Here is a 22,156-nt window from a genome sequence, read left to right on the forward strand (position 1 = left end):
CTATACCCTTTTATTGGGAAGGAGAAAGTGAGGACTGCAGATGCTGGAGATCGGAGCTGAAAATGTGTTGCTGGAAAAGCGCAGCAGGTCAGGCAGCATCCAAGGAACAGGAGAATCGACGTTTCGGGCATCAGCCCTTCTTCAGGAAGAAGGGCTGATGCCCGAAACGTCGATTCTCCTGTTCCTTGGATGCTGCCTGACCTGCTGCGCTTTTCCAGCAACACATTTTCAGCTATACCCTTCTATTCACAGGCAAGCTGAATGAACATAGATTAATGGAAGATCCATGTGTTTTTTTAATCTGTATGGTAAGCAGTGTTTGGCAGGAAAATGGTTAATTCTATGTTCTCGGAAACCTGTCTCCTGTCCAGAAGATTTCCAAATGTGGATGTGTTGTATTGTTTCCAGGGTGCAGTTTCCTCAGCATGTTTCCTCCCTCTCTCTCCCACTTCCTCTCTGGGCTGCACATGCCACATTCATACTGAGGAAAGGAAGTCTTCGTTTGCAGCAGTGGGATTGTTACTGTTAGCCCGGCATCGCCCTTGCTCTGGCGACACTGGGCTCACATGCTCAGGAAGCCGTGCTGTGACGAAATAATCCTGCAGCCACCCAACAAGCCACAGTGCATCACTGCACAATTATCAACAAGCACTGGTTCAGGACCACAGACAGGTGGCTGATAGTTGAGGAACAAAAGTTGCCATCTCTAAGCCCTTTATAGCAAAAAGGCCATGAGTCCACTTCCTGCTCCATGCTGAGTTATCTGATTCCAGCAGGGAAAACAGAAGGAATGCTACAATGGAACTCAATGCCTATGGATTACAGAAAGAGAAAGTCACAATGTGTTCCTGCTTATGATACCCGTCCAATAATGTCTGCTGGCAAGGGGTTGTAAATGGATGTCAGATGACGACAGAATTGCATGAAACTTGGATTTCTCCTTCTCTGCTTCCTCATAACTCAGTTCCAGAGTTGTTGTTAAAAATATCTAAACAAGATGTGCAGAAGTACACTCAATTTGCACAGTTCCCTGTTTTCCCTGCTGCCTCTCTTTAGATGTTTCTGGGCTAAGTGCTTTCTGTTTACTGTGGCTCAGATGTTAGCATTCTTGCTTCTGAGTCAGAACATTGTCAGCTCAAGCATCACTCCGGAGCCTTGGAAAGAAAGTGTAGGCTGATACCGCAGTACCACATTGCATTGTGTAAAATGCTGTCTTTTAGAAGAGATCTTACATCAAGGCCCCGCGTATCTTTTCAAAAGAGGTTAAAGAATCAGTGGTAACTTTGAAGGAGAGCAGGGAAGTTCACTTTGGTGTCCAGATCAATACTCTCCTCAACCAACATCACCTGTTAATGTTAATTATCTAGTCATTATTGCTGTTTCCGAACAGATAATTCTTCAATGAAATATGACATTAGTTTCAGGTTGTTTTTTCCTTATCTTTGGCCTAGAACATAGAAAAGTACAGCACAGAATAGGCCCTTTGGCCCACGATGTTGTGCCGAGATTTAATCCTAATGTAAATTATAGTAACTTAACCTACGCACCCCTCAACTCACTGCTATCCATGTGCATGTCTAGCAGTCGCTTAAATGTCCCCAAAGACTTTGCTTCCACCACCTCAACTGGCAACGCATTCCATGCATTCACAACTCTCTGCATAAAGAAGCTACTTCTGACATCTCCTTTATACCTTCCTCCTAATATCTTCAAACGATGACTTCTTGTACCAGTCAATCCTGCTATGGGGAAAAGTCTCTGGCTATCGACTCTATCTATTCCTGTCATTATTTTGTACACCTCAATCAGGTCTCCTCTCTTCCTCCTCCTCTCCAGAGAGAAAAGTCCGAGCTTATTTAACCTCTCTTCATAAGGCAAGCCCTCCAGTCCAGGCAGCATCCTGGTAAACCTTCTTTGCATCCCCTCCAAAGCCTCTGCATCTTTCCTATAGTAGGGTGACCACAACTGGGCACAATATTCCAAGTGTGGTCTCACCAGGGACTTGTAGAGCTGCAGCAAAACCTCGTGGCTCTTAAACTCGATTCCCCTGTTAATGAAAGCTAAAACTCCATATGTTTTCTGCACAATCCTATCCACTTGGGTGGCAACTTTGAGGGATCTATGTACTTGCACACCCAGATCCCTCTGTTCCTCCACACTGCCACGAACCCTGTCTTTAATCCTATATTCAGCATTTGAGTTCGACCTTCCAAAATGCATCATTTTGCATTTATCCAGGTTGAACTCCATCTGCCATTTCTCAGCCCAGCTCTGCATCCTGTCTATGTCACGCTGCAGCCTGCAGTAGCCCTCTGTACTATCGACGACACCTCCAACCTTTCTGTCATCTGCAAATTTACTAACCCACCCCTCAACCTCCTCATCCAAGTCATTTATAAAAACTACAAAGAGCAGGGGCCCAAGAACAGAGCCCTGCGGGACCCCACTCAACACTGACCTCCAGGCAGAATACAACCACTCTCTGCCTTCTGTCAGCCAGCCAATTCTCAATCCAGATAGCCAAATCTCCCTATATCCCATACTTCCTGTAGTCCTGTAGTCCTGCCAGTCTTGTTTTAAAATATCTAAACTCGATAATACACATATACATTCCAATGAACAATGAAGACACGAAAGCTTTCAGTGATCACAAATCCTTCATCTGTTCTGTTCAACATCTATGATCCCAGTAACGAGAGGATGTAGGTGGATTTTAAATGGTTCAGAAATAATAAATACTGTGTTGGAAGTTCCCATTGTCAATTACGCTGGAATCAAGAACCATGCACCAGAAAAATTATAGCAGTAGGGTGTAAGGGTGAGAAAGAGCTGGAGAGTTATAATTTTGACTTTGTGCAATAGTGCATTAAAGGCCACAGCCCATTCCACACCTTTCCTGCTTTTAATTTCCATTGTAATAATTTTCAAAAGCAAAGGATAATGTGGGCATGTAATGACAAGACTCTAAAGGGCTATCTTAGCATCTCTTTGACTACACAGCAATGAAATCACATCCCCAGGCATTACTTGGTGGAACACACTCCTGCAATATTCACAATGATTAGACATTTTTCATTACTACAGGATGCAGCAACAGGAACCTTGCCTGACTTTTCTCCCCATTCCAGGTTTAGGGTAAAACGAGATCCCTGACTGCCCCTCTGAGACTTTCTGTTCATCTGAAGTGACATGATCTCCACATTCAGCCAGACCCACAACCCACCTGCAATCATTCACATCCCAATGTAGAAATAAATCACACTTTAGCCATACAAAATACTAGTTAGGTCACAAGCAGACTTCACCAGGAGGAAAGACAATGTAAATTAATTTAAATTTAATTGATCAGCTATAAGGCAGGATTTAATACTCCCTGCATTTTAGAAGGTTGAGGAGTAATTTGATTCAAACTTAAGATATTAAGGGAACAGATAAGTTAAATAGAGAGAAACTATCCGTCCAAGTTTAGGAATGGAGGACTTTCTTGAAGTCCAGGCAAAAAAACAGAATCGGTTTTCAGTAATATAATTAGGATACACATATCAGACAAAAAGAATGGCACAAGTTTACAACTCTTTTTCACAAACAGCAATTGATGCTCGATCAATTACTAATTTTAAAATCTGAAATTGATAGATTTCTAACAGCCAAAGCTACAGAAGAATAAAAGGCAGAAGTTAGTACACTGGGTTATGTCACAGATCAGCCATGACCTCTTATAAAAATGGCAGAACAGCCCTGAGGGATCAAATAACCTACATCTGTTCCTACACTCCTACGTTTACAAATTGTGTTTCTAGCTCAGTTTGTACAACAGGATCAATATTAAGGAATTTTTGCACTGCTGGATGAAATGTTAACAAGGGTTAATAGGGGTTAACCATCTCCATCTGCCCTCTCAGGAGGATGTAAAAGATCTTACATACACTGTCTCAAAGAATAGGAGAGGACTATTGCTGGTGTCCTGAGTCAATTTTTGTTCCTTAACAAATTTGAACTTGTATGTTGGCGAAAGGTGTCGTAGAAATGCAAATCTTCCTTTTTCTGCTGCTAGTTTGAGACATTATGCAGCAGATGATGGTTTGCATGGGGTTAACATATTTAAAGGTAAATCTTAGAATTACTGTTCCATAAATATCAGTGATCAGGAACTTGGCACAAACAACAGGCAAAAATTACATTAATAAAAAGAACAAAATCTTTTATTCTGGTCTTCCGCTGGCTGCCTGGTGACTTCCTGACATTCTATGCAGCTGGAGAATTATTAACTCTTTCCAGGACAGACAATGAGCCCTCCTTCCCTAATGTTTGAATCTCTGGCTAATTTTCTTTCTTTCCCATCTGAGGACACTGAATCTCAACGGGGTTGCAGTCCACAGGCTATGGCAGTCCCACCTCCCTTAACTGGTAACCTTCATTGTGTCTGAGCCTGAGCAGCAAATGTTGGTTTGACTGGTCTCAGCAAAAATCTTACTCTAGGCTCTACCGAAATCCACGAACCCATAATTGGGCAGCACAGTGGTTAGCACTGCTGCCTCACAGCACCAGGGATCCAGGTTCGATCCCAGCCTCGGGCGACTGTCTGTGTGGAGTTTGCACATTCTCCCCGTGTCTGCGTGGGTTTCCTCTGGTGCTCCGGTTTCCTCCCACAATTCAAAGATGTGCAGGTCAGGTGAATTGGCCGTGCTAAATTGCCCATGTTGTTCAGGGATATTAGTCAGGGGGAAATGAATCTGGGTGGGTTACTCTTCGGAGGGTCGGTGTGGACTTGTTGGGCCGAAGAACCTGTTTCCACACTGTAGGGAAACAAACCTAATCTAGATGCACACTATTCAGTCGGAAAACAACTTGTATTTATATACAGTCTTTAAAATAAAATGTCCCATTTAAATTCCACACTGAGCCACAGAAGGCAATATTAAGTTGGGTGACCAAATGCTTGACAGAAGTAGATCTTAAGGACCCCATCTTAAAGGGGGAGAAATGGATAGATTTAGGAAGGAAATACTTGCAGGGCCCAAGAAGCGTTAACGTAATCCTCCTTCCAAGTGATGGAGCAATGGAAATCAGAAATGTGTAAGAGGTCACAAAAACAGAGATCTTGGAGGGTTGCATGGCTGAAGGAGACCATAAACATAGGAACTGAAGCTATGGAAGGATTGTTTAAAAAGAATACAAGAGGCATATCAGAATCACTAGCTGGAATCCTCCCTGACATTCATGCCCTAGTCCAGGAGACTAGACATCTTACTGCTGTCGGTAAGATATGGCTAGTGAAAATAACAGTAAATATGAATAAAAGCAGTAAAACTCATTTCACAGTCAAACAGTTCCAGAAACATGTAATCATATGTGGTTACTGATGCTCCTCATTTACACAGAATTTGGAGAAATGTTTGAAAAGGTAAAGGGATCAGAGAGCTTCATTAAAATAGACAGATTTAACCAGAAAGTGGCAAATGTGAGGACTTTATGATTGAAAATTTATCCCAAAAATAAAGTGCACAATTTAAATCACAGTAACATATCTCTCTAAAATATCCTGAAGTACCTCAAACACAATGGGCCAAATGTCATTCTTGTGATTCTACATGGTATACTTTGATCTCAGAAAGTTCCTAATCATAGCAATTGGACCTTCTGGCCACCAGAAATGCATTAACACGAATGCCCCCTATCAAGGTAACAAACTCTGTGTTACACAGTATACCTCTCCTCACATTACAACTCACCCTCATTCTTGAGATACATAACAATTCCATAAGTACATAGAAGCATTGCGATCATGTCACTGTTTGAGGAAACCACAGGCCTGGACCAACAAGTTGGAGACTTGAGTTCAAATCCAATGACAGCAGTTGGAGAATATAAATTCAATTCATTAAATAACTCTAGAATAAAAAGCTAATTTCTGCAATGGAGGCCACGAAACCAGCTGATTGTTGTAAAAGAAAACTAGTTCATTTAAGTTCTTGGGAAGGAAATCTACCATGTTTTCCTTGTCTGGCTTACATGTAACACTAGAGTCACAACAACGTGGCTGAATCTTAAGTGACCTTAAATTATCTTAAATATGGTTGAGCAAGTCTCTCAGTTGAATCAAAGAAGGCGACATCTCAATGTCTTTCCAAATGCAAATACAGAGGAGCAATAAACAGCAGGCCTTGCCAAAAATGCCCACATTCCATGAATGAATTAAAAAAGAGGTCAGAATAAAAACAGTATCAGATGCCTCTCTCTTTAGGCTTCCAAAACAATTAATAAGCAATTATTGTACCAGCGTTGTAGCAAGGCTCCTGAAGTTGTAGTTAAAAAGCACTGCAAATATTAATGTTGTTGAATTTGGATTTAGTATTATTAAATTGTGAGGAACATGCCACATTGAGACAGTCTCAATCTTCAATGGATTACAAATGAGACTGCTTGGATGAGCAATGAACACGGCCGCTCTTTGGCACTGAAAGCTACAAAAGGAATAATCCAGTCAGAAATGGGAGGCAACCTCTACTGCAGATTTAAGGAAAAAAGTTGGAAATTTGAAAGTACCATACAACATTGCTCAGATCAGAAACAACTCAAACTCTTTCACATGCAATGAGGCACTTTGAAATGTAGAAAACAGTTATGTGCACTATTGGAAAAGAGCAGAGAATTGGGAATAGTTGTGTATCTCTTTCAAAGGATAGTCATAGGCATGTCATAGGTTGGGGCTGTTCTTCCTGGAGACAAGAAAACTAAGAGGAGATCAGATCATCTTTCAAAATCATGAATAAGGTTGATTAAGTAGATGGGGGGAAACTGCTCCCATTAGTGAATGGATCAAGAACTGGAGGGCACCAATTTAAAAAATGATTTGCAAAAGGAGCAAATGTGTTATCAGGAAAAACTTTTTCACACAGCGAGTATTTAGGGTATGGAATGCACTGCATTGAAGTGTGGTGGAAACAGCTTAAATTGAGGCATTTAAGAGTGTAATTGATGATTATTTGGAGAGAAATAACATGCAAATGTAATGGGAAAAAAGCAGGACATTGGTACTAAGTAATGTTGCTGATTTGAAGAGCTGGTGCAGACATGGATGGGCCAAATAGCCTCCTTCTGCACCTATTGGGATTTGATTGTCACACAATGCGCCAAATGGCCTTCCTCTGCGCTGTAACAGTCTATGACTATACAAACTAATACAGCAGCTATTTCCTATGCTGCAAAGTCACAGAAGTAATGATATTATCAGTTAATTTGGTTTTTGGTCAAGGGAAGTATTTTGCTAGGATCCCAGAATGCACTGTTGGTCTTCATATGGAGTAATGGGTGATTATCACACAACTGCACCAGCAGAATAGGCAAAAAGATCCTTGGGTTAATATTTTATCCAAAGATCAACATCTGAAAAAGCAAAACACCCCCTTGGTACGGCAATAGAATGATATACTGGATTACAAACTCTCAAATCCTGGACTGGGATTCAAAGCGGCTAGGCGAAAGTGAGTACTGCAGATGCTGGAGATTAGAGTCGAGAATGTGGTGCTGGAAAAGCACAGCAAGTCAGCCAGCATCCGAGGAGCAGGAAAACTGATGTTTTGGGCAAAAGCCCTTCATTAGGAAACTGCAGGAAATTCCTGACGAAGGGCTTTTGCCCAAAACGCTTGACCTGTGTGCTTTTCCAGCATCACACTCTCGACTGGGATTCAAAGCCACAATCTTCTGATATGGGGTGAAAGTTCCATCAGTAGAGACAAGTTAAAAAACACAAAGGTACCCTGGTGAGAAGTAGGGATTTATTTTGAAAAAATGAGGAAAAGAAATTTTATATACTGATTAAGACATTGCTATCCAAATCAGCTGATCCAAAGCTGCCTCCAGCAAGTAGTAAACACCTGAACAAAGTGGATGAGAAACAGAACTAAGTTTATAAGAATCCTTCATATTTTGAGAATGTGGAAACAGATATGAATGCAACTTTCTTCAGGCAATCTCAGCAGGAATGTGGGGTGGGTGGCGATGGGGACATTTTTAAAGAGACTTCATGGGCTGTATAGTAAATCAGTATCTGACTCACTGCAGCTGGGTTCAGAAGTCATGACCTCAAAGGTCAGCACTGACCTTGTCATTTCCCCCTCCCCTGGCGTCCTTATCTCTCCTTCACACGAGGGCAGGAAAAAAAAACTTGCCGCCTTCCGCCAGCAAGGCGTCGCTTTCTGAAAGCCACCCCTGACCCGGTCACAGGAACTGGGCTGCAAGGAAGGGAACGTTTGAAGGCTTATATCAATGCCAGCTTTCTGTGATTTGTCTCATCAACACGGTATCCTCCCTTTTTCATGGGATTACAAGGCAAATTTACAGTGCTCTGTTCATACCAAGGACTGGGTCCAGATGCTTCTGTTTAATGCACATCTGCACTTTAAAGAGGATTGTCCTCCTTGAGAATTGAGAAATGAATGATTCACATTACAGAATACCCAAGTTAGTAAGAATGGAAGAAGAAGCAAAACAAATCAAGATGGAGCAACTAGGTAGAGCCACAATAACATTTTAAAAGCCTGCAAATTCATTGTGAGTGACAGTTTTCAGATCCTGTGGCAGATTAAACTGAAATTTCCTAAAGTTTTTGTTCTCACTGTTACACCTCCCTCTTTTACCCCAAGAATGTAGGTCTTGTTAGCGTACACAGGAAAGTTGCTGAACTTTAACATACTTCAGGATGTGGAAGTTTAATCTGTGAATGTCAACAGCTTTTCTCTCAAAAGGAAGCAAACTGTCATCCTCATGTGTGTATTTTGAAGTAGGAACCCTGATCCAACCCATCACTAATCCAGGGGTTACAATAGTAACTACAATGTCTTCAGAGCTGAAGGACAGAAGATCAGAGAACATTTCCCTAATCATTCCGTTCAAAAAGTAAAACAGAAATGGTTGGAAATACTCAACCAGTCTGCAGCATTTGTGGAGACAGAAACGGAGTTAATGTTTTGAGTCCCAAACGAATCTTGGACTCTAAAGAAAAGTCATATTTGATTTGAAATGTTAACCTAATTTCTCTTTCCATGGATGCTGCCAGACCTGTTGGGCTTCTCAAATCCTTTTTTTCATTTAAGATTTCCAGCATTTGTAATATTTTGCCTATTTTTGCATGCTTCAGGTTGTTCAATTAGTAAAATTTACCATACCATAGGGAAACCACCAAGGAAGGAAGAAAAATCCATGGAATTTTTAAAAGAGAAAATAAAATTCAGTGATCAACATTTATGAAATTTCACTCATTAGGGCAGCAATGTGTGGCATCACTAAGTGGAATGTTGCAAGTTAATTCCTCCCCCACATTCCCAAATTCAGAAGCATGGGATAAATGTGAAGGGCCTATTCTATCAAGCTTCTCTTACCCAGTAATTAATCAAGAAAAACACAGATAATGGTCTGACAAGGAAAATAGGATACTATTTCCATGATAGCTCAGTGGGTAATTACACAGTGTGATGTGGTATCAAGCCACACAGCTTAGGATGCTCCCTGTTTGTGTCCTTGCCTGTGCTGAATTTGCTGACCTCAGCCAGATAGGGCTTGGATTCCCACTTTCAGTTCCATAGGGACTGGATCAGGGTGTAAGAAACAAGGCACCAGTTAGATTCATAAACCTAAGCAAGAAGATTTCTTCACATCAAAGTCCTACATGGCTGAACCTTTATCCAGAGGTATGGGACTTGATGTTAACTCACTCTAAACTCACCCACTTAGACAAAGTTAAAATGGAACCTTATCACCCTAAACTCTCTAAGGAGAAAGTGAGGATTGCAGATGCTGGAGATCAGAGCTGAAAATGTGTTGCTGGAAAAGCGCAGCAGGTCAGTGAAAATGTGTTGCTGGAAAACACATCATCTATTGCATCCGCTGCACCCGATGTGGCCTCCTCTATATTGGGGAGACAGGCCGCTGACTTGCGGAACGTTTCAGAGAACATCTCTGGGACACCCGGACCAACCAACCCAACCACCCCGTGGCTCAACACTTCAACTCCCCCTCCCACTCCACCAAGGACATGCAGGTCCTTGGACTCCTCCATCGCCAGACCATGGCAACACGACAGTTGGAGGAAGAGCGCCTCATCTTCTGCCTAGGAACCCTCCAACCACAAGGGATGAACTCAGATTTCTCCAGTTTCCTCATTTCCCCTCCACCCACCTTGTCTCAGTCAAATCCCTCGAACTCAGCACCGCCTTCCTAACCTGCAATCTTCTTCCTGACCTCTCCGCCCCCACCCCACTCTGGCCTATCACCCTCACCTTGACCTCCCTCCACCTATCGCATTCCCAACGTCCCTCCCCCAAGTCCCTCCTCTCTACCTTTTAGCTTAGCCTGCTGGACACACTTTCCTCATTCCTGAAGAAGGGCTGATGCCCGAAACGTCAATTCTCCTGTTCCTTGGATGCTGCCTGACCTGCTGTGCTTTTCCAGCAACACATTTTCAGCCCTAAACTCTCGAACTAATGGAAACAGCCTCTCAGCATCTACCTTGTCAAACACCCTATACTTTTATATGTTTGAATTAGAACACCTTTTAATCTTCTACATGCCAGCCCATTCTACTTAATTTCTACTCACATTACAACACTCTCATCATAAGACTCAATCTGGTAAACCTTTGTTACACTCCCTTTAAAGCAAGTATATCCTTTCTGAGACATAGAGACCAATATTGTTGCACTACAGGTGTGCATTAACCAAACACAATTATACCAAGATTTTATACTGTCATACACCTACCCCTCTCACATTCTTCATTGTCAAATAATTTACTAACATTGACTATCTAGATTTACACACGTAGGTGCCTCGCTGCCACCTTCTCAATGAGAATTCGGAAAGGATAGCAAACACTATCCTTGCATAAGTCCCATGAATGAATAAAACCAAGAATAGTTGCTAGTTTGAGGTAAAAACAATGACTGCAGATGCTGGAAATCAGATTTTGGATTAGTGGTGCTAGAAGAGTACAGCAGTTCAGGCAGCATCCAAGGAGCAGCGAAATCGACATTTCAGGCAAAAGTCCTTCATCAGGAATAAAGGCAGAGAGCCTGAAGCATGGAGTGATAAGCTAGAGGAGGGTGGGGGTGGGGAGAAAGTAGCATGGAGTACAATAGGTGAGTGGGGGAGGGGATGAAGGTGATAGGTCAGGGAGGAGAGGGTGGAGTGGATAGATGGAAAAGGAGATAGTCAGGTAGGACAAGTCCGGACAATTCACGGGGACAGTGCTGAGCTAGTTTGTGGTACCAAGTGCTGCTGCAAGGATGACCCCATAATTCCTTGTCTGGGTTTGTCCTCTGTCTCAAAAATTAACCAACGCCTTCAGGAGAGGAGGAGAATGAACTGTGTCTCAAAGAAAGGACATAATTTCAAAAAGTAAATGAAGTAAGTGCCTTGTTGGTATCAAAGTCAATTTGGGTCTTACTGTAGTCAAATTTATGAGACTGCAAACTGTTGTTGGAGTGAAAATACATTCCAATAAATAACATAAATACTACAGTGCAATCCTCTAATAGATCCTGCAAGTTTCAGAATAGGCAATGAAATATATCTGTCTCTAGTAGCGCAGAGCAAGGGAATGTATTTCACAAATTATTACAATCACAAAGTATTTCTCGCAAAGAAACAGGCTTTTCAGTGCAGCAAATTAGCCTCTTCTCACTCGCCTCAGCTCAACCCATCAACATATCCTTCGCTTCCATGCTCAACCATCTTCCTCTTAGACAGAATTACATGATGCTAAACAGCACAATCCTTCCTATAAGATCCCAGTCTACCAGGTTGGCGAAAGTTTAACAGTAAGCAGAAGTCTCATGTTTCTTCACAGAAAATGAGGAAACTTGACTGAAGAAAGGGTTTGCACCAGGTTGTCTTTACACGTCTTGCTTACCCACAAGAAGATCCTTTTATCAATTTCCTCGATCATAAAGTCATATAGCACGAAAACAGACCCTTCAGCCCAACCAGTCCATGCTGAACACAACCCCAAACTAACCAGTCCCACTTGCCTGCTCCTGGTCCATATCCCTCCAAACCTTTCCTATTCATGCACTTATCCAAATGTTTTTTAAACGTTGTAATTGCACCCACATCCAACACTTTCTCAGGAAGTTCTTTCCACATACAAACCACCCTCTGTATAAAACAAATTGCCTCTCGTGTCATTTTTAAATTTCTCTCCTTTCACCTTAAAGATGTGTCCCCTAGTCTTGAAATTGATCATCCAAGGGAAAAGACAACTACTATTAATCCTATCTATATACCTCATTATTTTATAAACTTCTGTCAGATCGTCTCTGAACTCCTACAGTGCACTGAAAAAAGTTCCAGCCTATCCAGCCTTTCTTTATAACTCAAACCTTCCATATCCACAGTATGCATAACAAATCTTCAGCACACCATGCCAGCTGCGATACAACTTCTTGAAACAAGCTTGATCCTGGCTTAGCCAAAGTAAGCTGTCCCACCTGACAGTTTAGTCACCCTACCTGTGATCATCTGTTGTGCATCATATGGTTCCATGTAGCCATCATTTTCCCCAACTCGTTCTGCATCATTTTGTCCTGTCTCTCGTTTCTTGGCATCATAGGGATCTGCATAATCCTCTACAATGATGACCTGTATGGAGAGAGGTTGAGTCAGATACATAGTATTCAGAGTGGAAGAACTTGACTTCATTAACACATTAGTTTTCTGTGATGTGATCCATTTTTAGTTGACATGTTTCATCTCTTTAAGACTCTATGTGCATATCTGCTCCTCCTCCTCTGCAAAGCTCAAAGAACAACCTAACATGCGCTTCAGTTTCCCTTTCCTTTGAGCAGGGGAATATTTACATTCTGCTTAATGCCTTTCATGGAAGAATTGGTCTCCTTTTGTTCCCAGATGTGTGAGACTCACCAGCTGTAGCGTCATAGCCACAGGCCGAACTACCAAGCCTTTTTTGATTGGGATTGTGGTTGACGCCTAAATTATGGCAAACTTTCTCTTAACTGGCATTTCTGGGACCAGGAGTGTGCCAGTTGATCAAATACTCTGGATAATCGAGAGATCCACAAAAACAAGTAATAGAAACATAACACAGGGCAAATACGCGTCACTGTTATATTTTACTGACAGCATAAATCACGTAAATAATAAGGCAACTTTGCCTTAAATAAAATTTACCAACAAAGAGTCTTCTCACTTGCACCCTCAACTGACTACTCATACATCGTGGTATTTGAGACAAATTAACTTAAAATTGAATCAACTATTGATATTTCGTGCGTCCATTTGTTTGAACAACAAGTACATTTACTTTGAGGTTAATACGTTAAAAAAAACTATAATAATTGAACAGAACAATACACTAAACTTCACTCAACTAAATTTGAAGTGTATCATTTTTTGCAGGTTTATCAAGAGTGCCGATTCATAAGATAGCAGTTAAAATGAAATTTGCTGTCATGTATTTTCTTACGCAGGATTGAGCACAAGTTTTGTGCATAACCTATACATTTATCAGTACTGTAATTAGCAATGAAGAACAAGTGTGGAAAATACAACCCAAAACCTGTGTTAAACTAACTGATTATCAGAAGAATAAAATTTAGCTGAGCATGCTTCTGCAATGAACTGGTTCAGAATTTGATGCCTGAGACTCCCACATGGTGGGATAACAATCTCTCCAAAAATCAATCTTGCAATGGAGAGGGACCAGGAAGAAAGGGAAAATTGTCAGGAAGTGTGGCATTGGCATTACTTCCTGTCCAGTATACTTTTAGGATTGAGGTGCACATACATGTGAAACAAGTGTATCTGGACTCGTACGATTGTGAAGCTGCTTTGCATACTCATGTATGTGGGAGCTTTGTTATAGTTTGTAAACTGGAAGGTAATGATCCCATTTTCAATTATGAAGATTCCATTAAAAGCTAAATCATCTACTAAATGCCAACTAGGGTTCAGTGGGTAGCATGCTCATCTTTAGCCAGGAAATTGTGGTTTCAAATCCCATGCGGTGACTTGAACATAAAATCCCAGTTTACTGTCTCAGTGTAGTGAGTACTACATTGCCAGAGATGCTAATTCCCAGAGGAGTTGTCAAATCAAGGTCATCATGTTGCATCTCAGATTCCATGGGACAATTTCAACAAACAGCAGGGGATCTCTCACTGGAAGCCAAAATTTATCCCTCAGCCATATCTTTGAAATTGATCATCTAGTCACGACTCCACTGGCACTTGTGGGATCTTGCTATGTGCCTGTGCGCCACATAAATTGCCTTTTTCCTCCATTGCAACAAAAAGTACCTAACAGGCTGTGAAAAAGCTAGGGTCTTCCTGAGGATGTGAATGGTGCTGTATGACTGCAGTTGAAGGGTGACCTTATGAGGTTTATAAAATCATGAAGGGCAGAGACAAGGGTTTTTTCCCTCAGATGAGGAAGTTCAAAACTGGCGGGCATATTTTTTAAGGAGAAAGATTTAAAAAGGACATGACAGGCAACATTTTTACACAGGGAGTGGTTTGTGTGTGGAATGAACTGCCAGAGAAAGTGGTGGATACGGGTACAGTTACAACGTTTAAAAGCCATTTAAGTTTATGAATAGGAAAGGTTTGGAGGGAAATGGGCCTAGCACAGCTAAGTTGGACTAGGTTCGTTTGGGAACATGATCAGTGGGAACTAGTTGGACAAAAGGTCTGTTTCCATGCTGTATGACTCTCCAAGTCGATTTTTGTTACTGATTGGGAAGTAACAATAATTAGGTTTCCCTAATTTCTCCTCCGCTCCTTTTGAGGCCAATTCTTGGTGGGGTATGGTTTTACAACTCACCTGAACCTTATTCAACTGGCTAGTCTTTACGTTTTAATACTGGAAGAGAGTATTAAAGGCTACTCAACTGTGGAAGGCGTCTCAGATACTTTCCCAACCCACTTTCTACACAATACATAGCCCAGCAAGAGTCGCTCATCAAGAGCAGTTTCTAGATTAGATTAGATTTCCTACAATATGGAAACAGGCCCTTCGGCCCAACAAGTCTACACCGGCCCTCCGAAGAGTAACCCACCCAGACCCATTCCCCCTGACTAATGCACCTAACACTATGGGCAATTTAGCATGCCAATTCACCCGACCTGCACATCTTTGGATTGTGGGAGGAAACTGGAGCACCTGGAGGAAACCCACGCAGACACGGGGAGAACGTGCAAACTCCACACAGACAGTTGTCCAAGGCCGGAATCGAACCTGGGTCCCTGGCATTGTGAGGCAGCAGTGCTAGCCACTGTGCCACCACTCATGGATTTTTCCTTCGTGGATATTGCAGATCACTGCAGTGCAGCCTTAGCTTAGATAGTACTTGGAGCCTTCCTGCTCTTATTTAGCTCAGCAGCAAACCAAACATCCCACTTACTCACTGAGCCATTGAATGAGCACTCACAACCTGTGTTTCTCACAATAAAATAACTGGCTCAATACAAATCTGATATCCTTTTCTCATTTAGTCTCTGAGCTGAAACGTCCATTCAAGTCCCATTCCAAAACCTTCAGCACGAAAATCTAAGAAACCACTTCAGTGAAATACTGAGGGAGTGCTGTCAGAGATGTCACCTTTCGGATGAGCTGTTGAACCAAGGTGCTGTCCTCCCTCTCAGCTTAAGATAAAATACTCTGCAAAAGGATCTACAAATGAACAGAGCATTCTCCCCAAAGTCATGCACCAATATTTAATCCCTCAACCAAATAATTTAAAAAAAGCTGATTCCATTGGTGTTTTTTGGGTGTTTGCTGTGCACAAATTGGAAGCTGCTTTTTTAACATGATACACTGGTGATTGCATTTCATTGGCAGTTAGGAACTCTGGAGTGTCCCATGGTTATGAAAAGTGCTATAGAAATTCATGGTTATCTATTATTTGCAAAAAATCGAGGTCCTACATGTCAATCCATACGGAAGAACTGAAGGCACAAGAATTCTGCTGTCCGAGGCAAATTACTCCCTCAACCTGCACCACCACAAAAAACTATAAATCACCATTCATCTAAAGCCTTCTGTGGGTTATTGTTCATGCACAATGTATTTGCTTCCATAACATGCCATTGTACTTTAAAAGTAGTCCAACCTGTGATGTGATAAGTTGCTGTATAAAGTTAAGGTATTAAGCAGTTCCTTACCGTGTCTTGTTTGGCTTTTCCATTTTCTTCATTCTCCACTGAATTCTGAATCCTATTCATCAGGTTTTTCCCATTTTTCTCTTGATTTTCCACTTTGATCAGTCTGTGTTTTGGTAAAATGTAGCTGGGTCCTGACAGTTTTCCAGGGTTTAGTCCTGCTTTTCCAGAATTTGTCCCAGTTAGTTTCCCCAGGTTCAATCCAGTCTTCCCTGGACTTTGTCCTGTTTTCCCAGATTTCAGTCCATTTTTCCCAGTGTTTGTCCCAGTTATTTTTCCAAGATTTAATCCTGTTTTTCCAGGATTTTGAGTGGGTGTTTTGCTAGCCTTTGGGTCAGGTTTCTTGGTTTTCAAATCAGGCATTTTCCCAGTTTTTGCTTCAGGCTTCGCTGTTTTCAGATCTGCCTTCCTGGTTTTCATGTCTACTTTTCCACTTTTTACATCAGTTTTCCCTGTTTTTGAGTCTGCTTTGTCAGTTTTTGAATCCGTTTTCCCAGATTTCTGTTCAGGTTTCGATTCAGTTTTGACTGGATTCTTCGCAGTAATTTTCCCTGGATTCAAGCCAAGTTTCCCAGAAAAACTTTGTCCTGACTTAATGGGATTTTGTCCCCGTTTTAACGATGGGGTTTTGACTGTTTTTCCAATTTCTTCACCATTCCCAGGATCAACGTTGGAATTTTTGCTGTTTTTTCCAGGGATACTGTTTCCAATTTCCCCAGATCCTTTGGGCAGTTTCCCGTTATCCTTCTTTATCGTCAATCCATTTTTTATCAGTCCTGTAGGATTTTTCCCCTGAATTAAATTTTTCTTCGATTCAGTTTTCCCTCGTATTAGTGTGCTACTGCCTGTCTTTCCTTGAGTCCCCACAGATTTTCCCTGCATCCCAGCATTTGGTGCTTTTCCGAGTTTTCCCAGCTCTGACTCATTGTGTCCTCTCTCTACAGCCCCTTTTGCCTCTCTTCCAACTCCCCGAAGGTTCACCTCACCTTGAGTGGCACGCCGGTTCCTGTTTGTTCCCTCACCGTCTGTTCTGGTCCGGGTTGCACCCATGCCCTCTGGCTTTGGTCGGGTCTTCAAGCTCAGCTGGAAATCCTTGAACCACTTTGCCATAATGAGCAGCAATAGCACAACTTGCGCGGCCACAGGCTTGGGTTCTTATCAAGTACAGCGCAACTGGTCCTGGAAGTCTCCAACCTTAAACTAAAATGCAACTCAAACAGAGGATGCAGCAAAATCTTGGCGTTTTCAAAAGTGTGAACCTAGTCAAAAATAAATGTTAAAAACATTCACGGTTTTTAGATCAGCACAGTCTGTTTTTCATCCAGCAATTACATTTTTTTCAACTCTGTGTTTTCCTGGGATTCCAGTCCAAAAGCTCCCTCTCTCCCTCTGAAGATCTCCACTTGTTGTAGATGTGGGCTATTCCACACAGCTTGCTCCTCTCATTAGCTTTCAAACTCCACCTTCCTGCCATTGTGAGTTTGAGTGATGACACAAGTACAGCCACTTCCACTTCTATGGACACCTGATAATTCAACAGTGGCTGAAAAAAAAGCCACGCAAACATTTTCCATCTCACTGCCATTGTACTCATTCCTGTTTGAATTGAACACAATCAGTCTGAGAATGAACATTCATGGCAGGAGCCAGCTGACACCTTTTTGAAAAGTTTTCAGACACATCTTTTATTAACTTAAAATACAATAATTCGTATCAAGCTATGAATCATAATTCTGCCCAATACTTTTATCTACACAATTGTGATCTCCGTGTCATACGGTACAATAAACTGATTGTTAATCCCCAACCCTGCAAAACAACTTCTGCACGTAGCGTTCCACAACTTAAAAGTCTCTTGCCTTTCAAAATTGTTTCTTCATGTGTAGTACAGCCATTATTTCCACATCATGTTCCATACTTACATGATCCTAATATGGAATAAATAGGTGATTTTGCTTATATGAGTGAAACTTTATTTTCATTCTTTCAGAGGATATGGGTGTCACTAGCTAGACCAGCATTTATAGTTCATCATAAGTTGCCCTTGAGAAGGTAGTGGTCAGCTGCCTTTTCAAACTGCAGCAGTCCTTGTGGGTGTACGATATCCAGTGTTTATAAGGAGGGAATTCCAAGACTCTCACCCAGCAACAATGAAAGAATAGCGATATGGTTCCAAGTCATGGTGGTATTGTTGCTGTCAGGTTTGGCTGGCACACTAGGACAATGCTATTCTCCCTCCATTGCTTTCTTCCCAGCCTTCCAGCTGCCGTCTTCCCTTGAGATTAGTGTGAGAGTTTAATTGGCGTGGGACCTGATATCTGACTACCCCTGATATCTGTCCTAAATCTATTACCCTCAATTTAGAGCTACGTCCCCTTGAGCTAACCTTCACCATCTGAGGAAACAGGCTCTCCCTGTCCACCCTATCTAACCCTCTGATTATCTTATATGTTTCAATTAAGTCACGTCTTAACCTTCTCTCCAACAAAAACAGCCTCAGTTCCCTCAGCCTTTCCTCGTAAGACCTTCCTTCCATACCAGGCAACAACCCGGTAAATCTTCTCCGAACCCTTTCCAAAGCTTCCACATCGTTCTTATAATGTGGTGACCAGAACTGCACGCCGGTGTGGCCTTACCAGTGTCCTGTACAACTGAAGCACGACTTCGCGGCTCTGCACCTCAATCCCCCTACTAATAAACGCCGACACAACATATGCCTTCTTAACAACCTTATCAACCTGGGTGACAACTTTCAGAGATTTATGCATCTGGACACTGCGATCTCTCTGTTCATCTACACTGCCAAGGATTTTACCATTAACACAGTACTCTGCATTCCTGTTACTTCTTCCAAAGTGAACTACCTCACACTTTTCCGTATTAAACTCCATTTGCCTTGATGGTGTTTTTCTTTATATATACATGTTTTGTAAAAGATTTTAAAAAGCTTTTCAATAAAAATATTTATTTTAAAAAACTCCATTTGCCACTTTTCAGTCCAGCTCTGCATCTTATCTATATCCCTCTGTAACCCACAACATCCTTCGGCACTATCCACAACTCTGCCTACCTTAGTGTCATGAGCGGGTGCTGAAGAGCTCACGCTCGATACATCGACTCTCCTGCTCTTCAGATGGTGCCTGACCAGCTGTGCTTTTCCACAACCACATCCTTTGAAACTGAGCATTACTAACTTTCTTTCATTAAAAAAAAAATTTAAGGTTGGGAGAAAGGCTCTTCTAATTTCCTTATCTTGCTGTGATTGAATATGGCATAGGATATGGTCTTGAGTGATGCAAATCAGAACATCCCTCCCTAATGGCACGGTGGTCTCTCTTCAGCACATTGTCTGCAGCTGTTCAAGAAAGTGCCTCACTACCACCTAATCAGGTGCAACTGGGCACAGATGATAAATACTGGCCCAGCCAGCAATTGCCTACATCCCATGACTGTTTTTTTTAAACATCCAAGGCTCAATCCCCTACCTGTATCAACTAGGATTGTAGGTGGTGCACTATAAAGTGAACTTAGTCACTAGCTAGAATACAGAAGTTAGAAAGGGTTCGCATTCTAATGTTTAGGCAACAGTGAAGAGAGGAGGAAAAACAACAGTAAAACATAGGAGTGATATTTACCAGTCCAAATCATCCTGTATACCTCAAAATGGAGCTCAGTACAACTGGCATGTTTGTTCCCAAGTATTATTGCTTTTTTTCCCTTTGGATGGGGTATAGATAAAGACAGAAAGGAAGTGAGAGAAAAAGGATAGAAGGAGAAAAGTCTTTTGTATCTTTTATCACCTCAGGATCTCACCCAGAGCCAATTAAATGCTGTCATGATCTACACTGATGGTAGTACTGGACAAGTCAGATTCCAAAGTAAAACCAGGCTCAATGGACAATAAGTTTAATTTTACTTTTTAGTGTGGAGATCAGTTATTGAGCATGATCACTAGATACAACCAATGTACATTAAACAAAATGTAAGAGTTTCTCACTCAAAAGGGGAAAGCACCAACGACATTACAGGGACTATTGAAACTATTTCATTACATCAGAAAGGAACATTCATCCCTTTTTATCACAATGATATCCTTAGAGATACTCAGTGAAGAGTCACCCTTTCCTTGATGCGAGAACTTCTAGTACACCTGGCATGGCTGTAATCATAAAGATTGGATGATAAAAGGAAAACAAAGAAATATAAAATAAACAGAAAGGGAAGACATGATCATGCCATTTAGGATCTTCAGCAGCTCATTTGTTGGCTGCTTAGGATTACATAGAATATACAATATAGCAATTGGCCACTCAGCACAATCAAACCATGCTGGTGTTTATGCTTATCCTAAGGGTCCTCTTGTTGTTTCATCTAAATTTACCTATTTCCTTCTCCCTTGTGTATTTATCTAATTTTCTCTTAAATGTATCAATCCCATTTCCTTCCACCATTCCCTGTACTACAGTTCCTCATTCTTACCACGCTTTAGATAAAGAAAAGCCTTCCTAATTCTTCATTGGATGCATTAGTAACTATCTTGAAAGCATTGGTAATGCTCTTACCCACAAGGGGAGATATTCCCTTATCTGTAACAACTCTATCAAAACTGTTCACTGAGCTAGACAGATCACTGATTGAAGAGGGAGTCCAGAATTATGGATAGCAGGTGGAAAAATGGGGTTAAGGTCAGAATCAGATCAGCCATGATCTTATTGAATGGCAGAACTCCGAGGTCCACACACAGCAGCAGCTTTTAGGAAGTAGCGGCTACACATAAGCATGCCATTTGGTGAGCATAGGTCCCAGTGATGGTCCTTAGAAGGAACAAAAAACTGAAGAACTGCAGATACTGGAAATCAGAAAAAACTCAGCAGGAGAGAACCCAGAGTCATTGTTTCAGGTCCAGTGACCCTTCTTCAGAATGGATCTGTGTTCTCTCCACAGATGCTGCCAGACTTGAGTTTTTGTCTTACAGGGAATGATGGATGGATGCGGGGAATTAAATGAACAGTGATCTTTGCTTTGCCTAACAGTCTTCGAGATGACAAAACAAACCCAATTTAAAACAGTGGAGAAGGCTTGAGGGCTGAATGGCCTAATCCTGTTCATGTTCCTTATGCTCAATAAGTAAAGTTAACTTTCATTGCAACAGGATTTAATTTCAGAAGTAGAGATGTATTATAGCAACTTGATGAGACCACATCCAGAGTTCAGTATGTTGTTTTTATCTCCTTACCTAAGTAAAGTTATACTTGCCAAAGAGGAGGTGCAGCAGTGATCCACTTGGATGCTACTGGGGATGGCAGTATTCTCACTGTCCTGTGAAGAGAGATTGGTTTGACTGGATTCAGTAGAGTTTATAAGGATGAGGAAGGATCTGATTGAAATGTTTAATGATAGCATTCCTACATCTGAACCAGGAGACCCTGATATAAATCCTACCTACTCCAGAAGTATGTAATAATATATCTGAACAGGTTGTTTAAAAATATCTAGTATTCTAACAGGACTGGGCAGACTAGATACGGGGAAGATGTTTTCCTGATTAGGGAGTCTAGAATCAAGGGTCACAGTCTCAGTATATGGCAAGACCATTTAGGACTGAGATTTCTTCACTCAAATAATAATAGACCTGTGGAATTCTCTATCACAGAAGGTTGTGGAAGCCAAGTCATTGAATATATTTAAGAAAAAATGATCATTTTTAAGATTGGGGTATGGGGAGAAAGCTGGGAAATGGCATTGAGATAGATGATCGGCCATGATTCTATTGAATGGCTGAGCAGACTTGAAGGGCCAAATGGGGATATAATGACCTAGTGGTATTTTTGCTGAACTATTAATCCACTGATGCTCTGGGACCAAGATTCGAATCCCTCCAGAGCAGATGGTACAATTTGGTTCCAATAAAAATCTGGAATCAAAACTCTAATGCTGACCATGAAATCCTGACAATGGTTGAAAAACCCACCTGGTTCACTAAT

The 22,156-nt window shown here is 41.5% G+C and overlaps 1 protein-coding gene across 1 annotated transcript in view; it reads right to left on the reverse strand.

The window, feature by feature from the left end:
• Positions 1 to 17,567, reverse strand: part of LOC140453934 (uncharacterized) — a 33,579-nt gene extending 16,012 nt beyond the window's left edge. Inside the window, exons 1-2 of the mRNA XM_072548789.1 lie at positions 16,176 to 17,567; positions 12,507 to 12,636 (exon numbers count right to left, since the gene is read on the reverse strand). Coding sequence (XP_072404890.1) covers positions 12,507 to 12,636; positions 16,176 to 17,282 — 1,237 coding nt within the window. The 5' untranslated portion in view covers positions 17,283 to 17,567. The remainder of the gene's footprint in view (positions 1 to 12,506; positions 12,637 to 16,175) is intronic.
• Between the last annotated feature and the right edge of the window lie 4,589 nt (positions 17,568 to 22,156).

Source organism: Chiloscyllium punctatum, chromosome 28 (assembly GCF_047496795.1).
Source record: "Chiloscyllium punctatum isolate Juve2018m chromosome 28, sChiPun1.3, whole genome shotgun sequence".
Classification (NCBI taxonomy): Eukaryota; Metazoa; Chordata; class Chondrichthyes; order Orectolobiformes; family Hemiscylliidae; genus Chiloscyllium; species Chiloscyllium punctatum.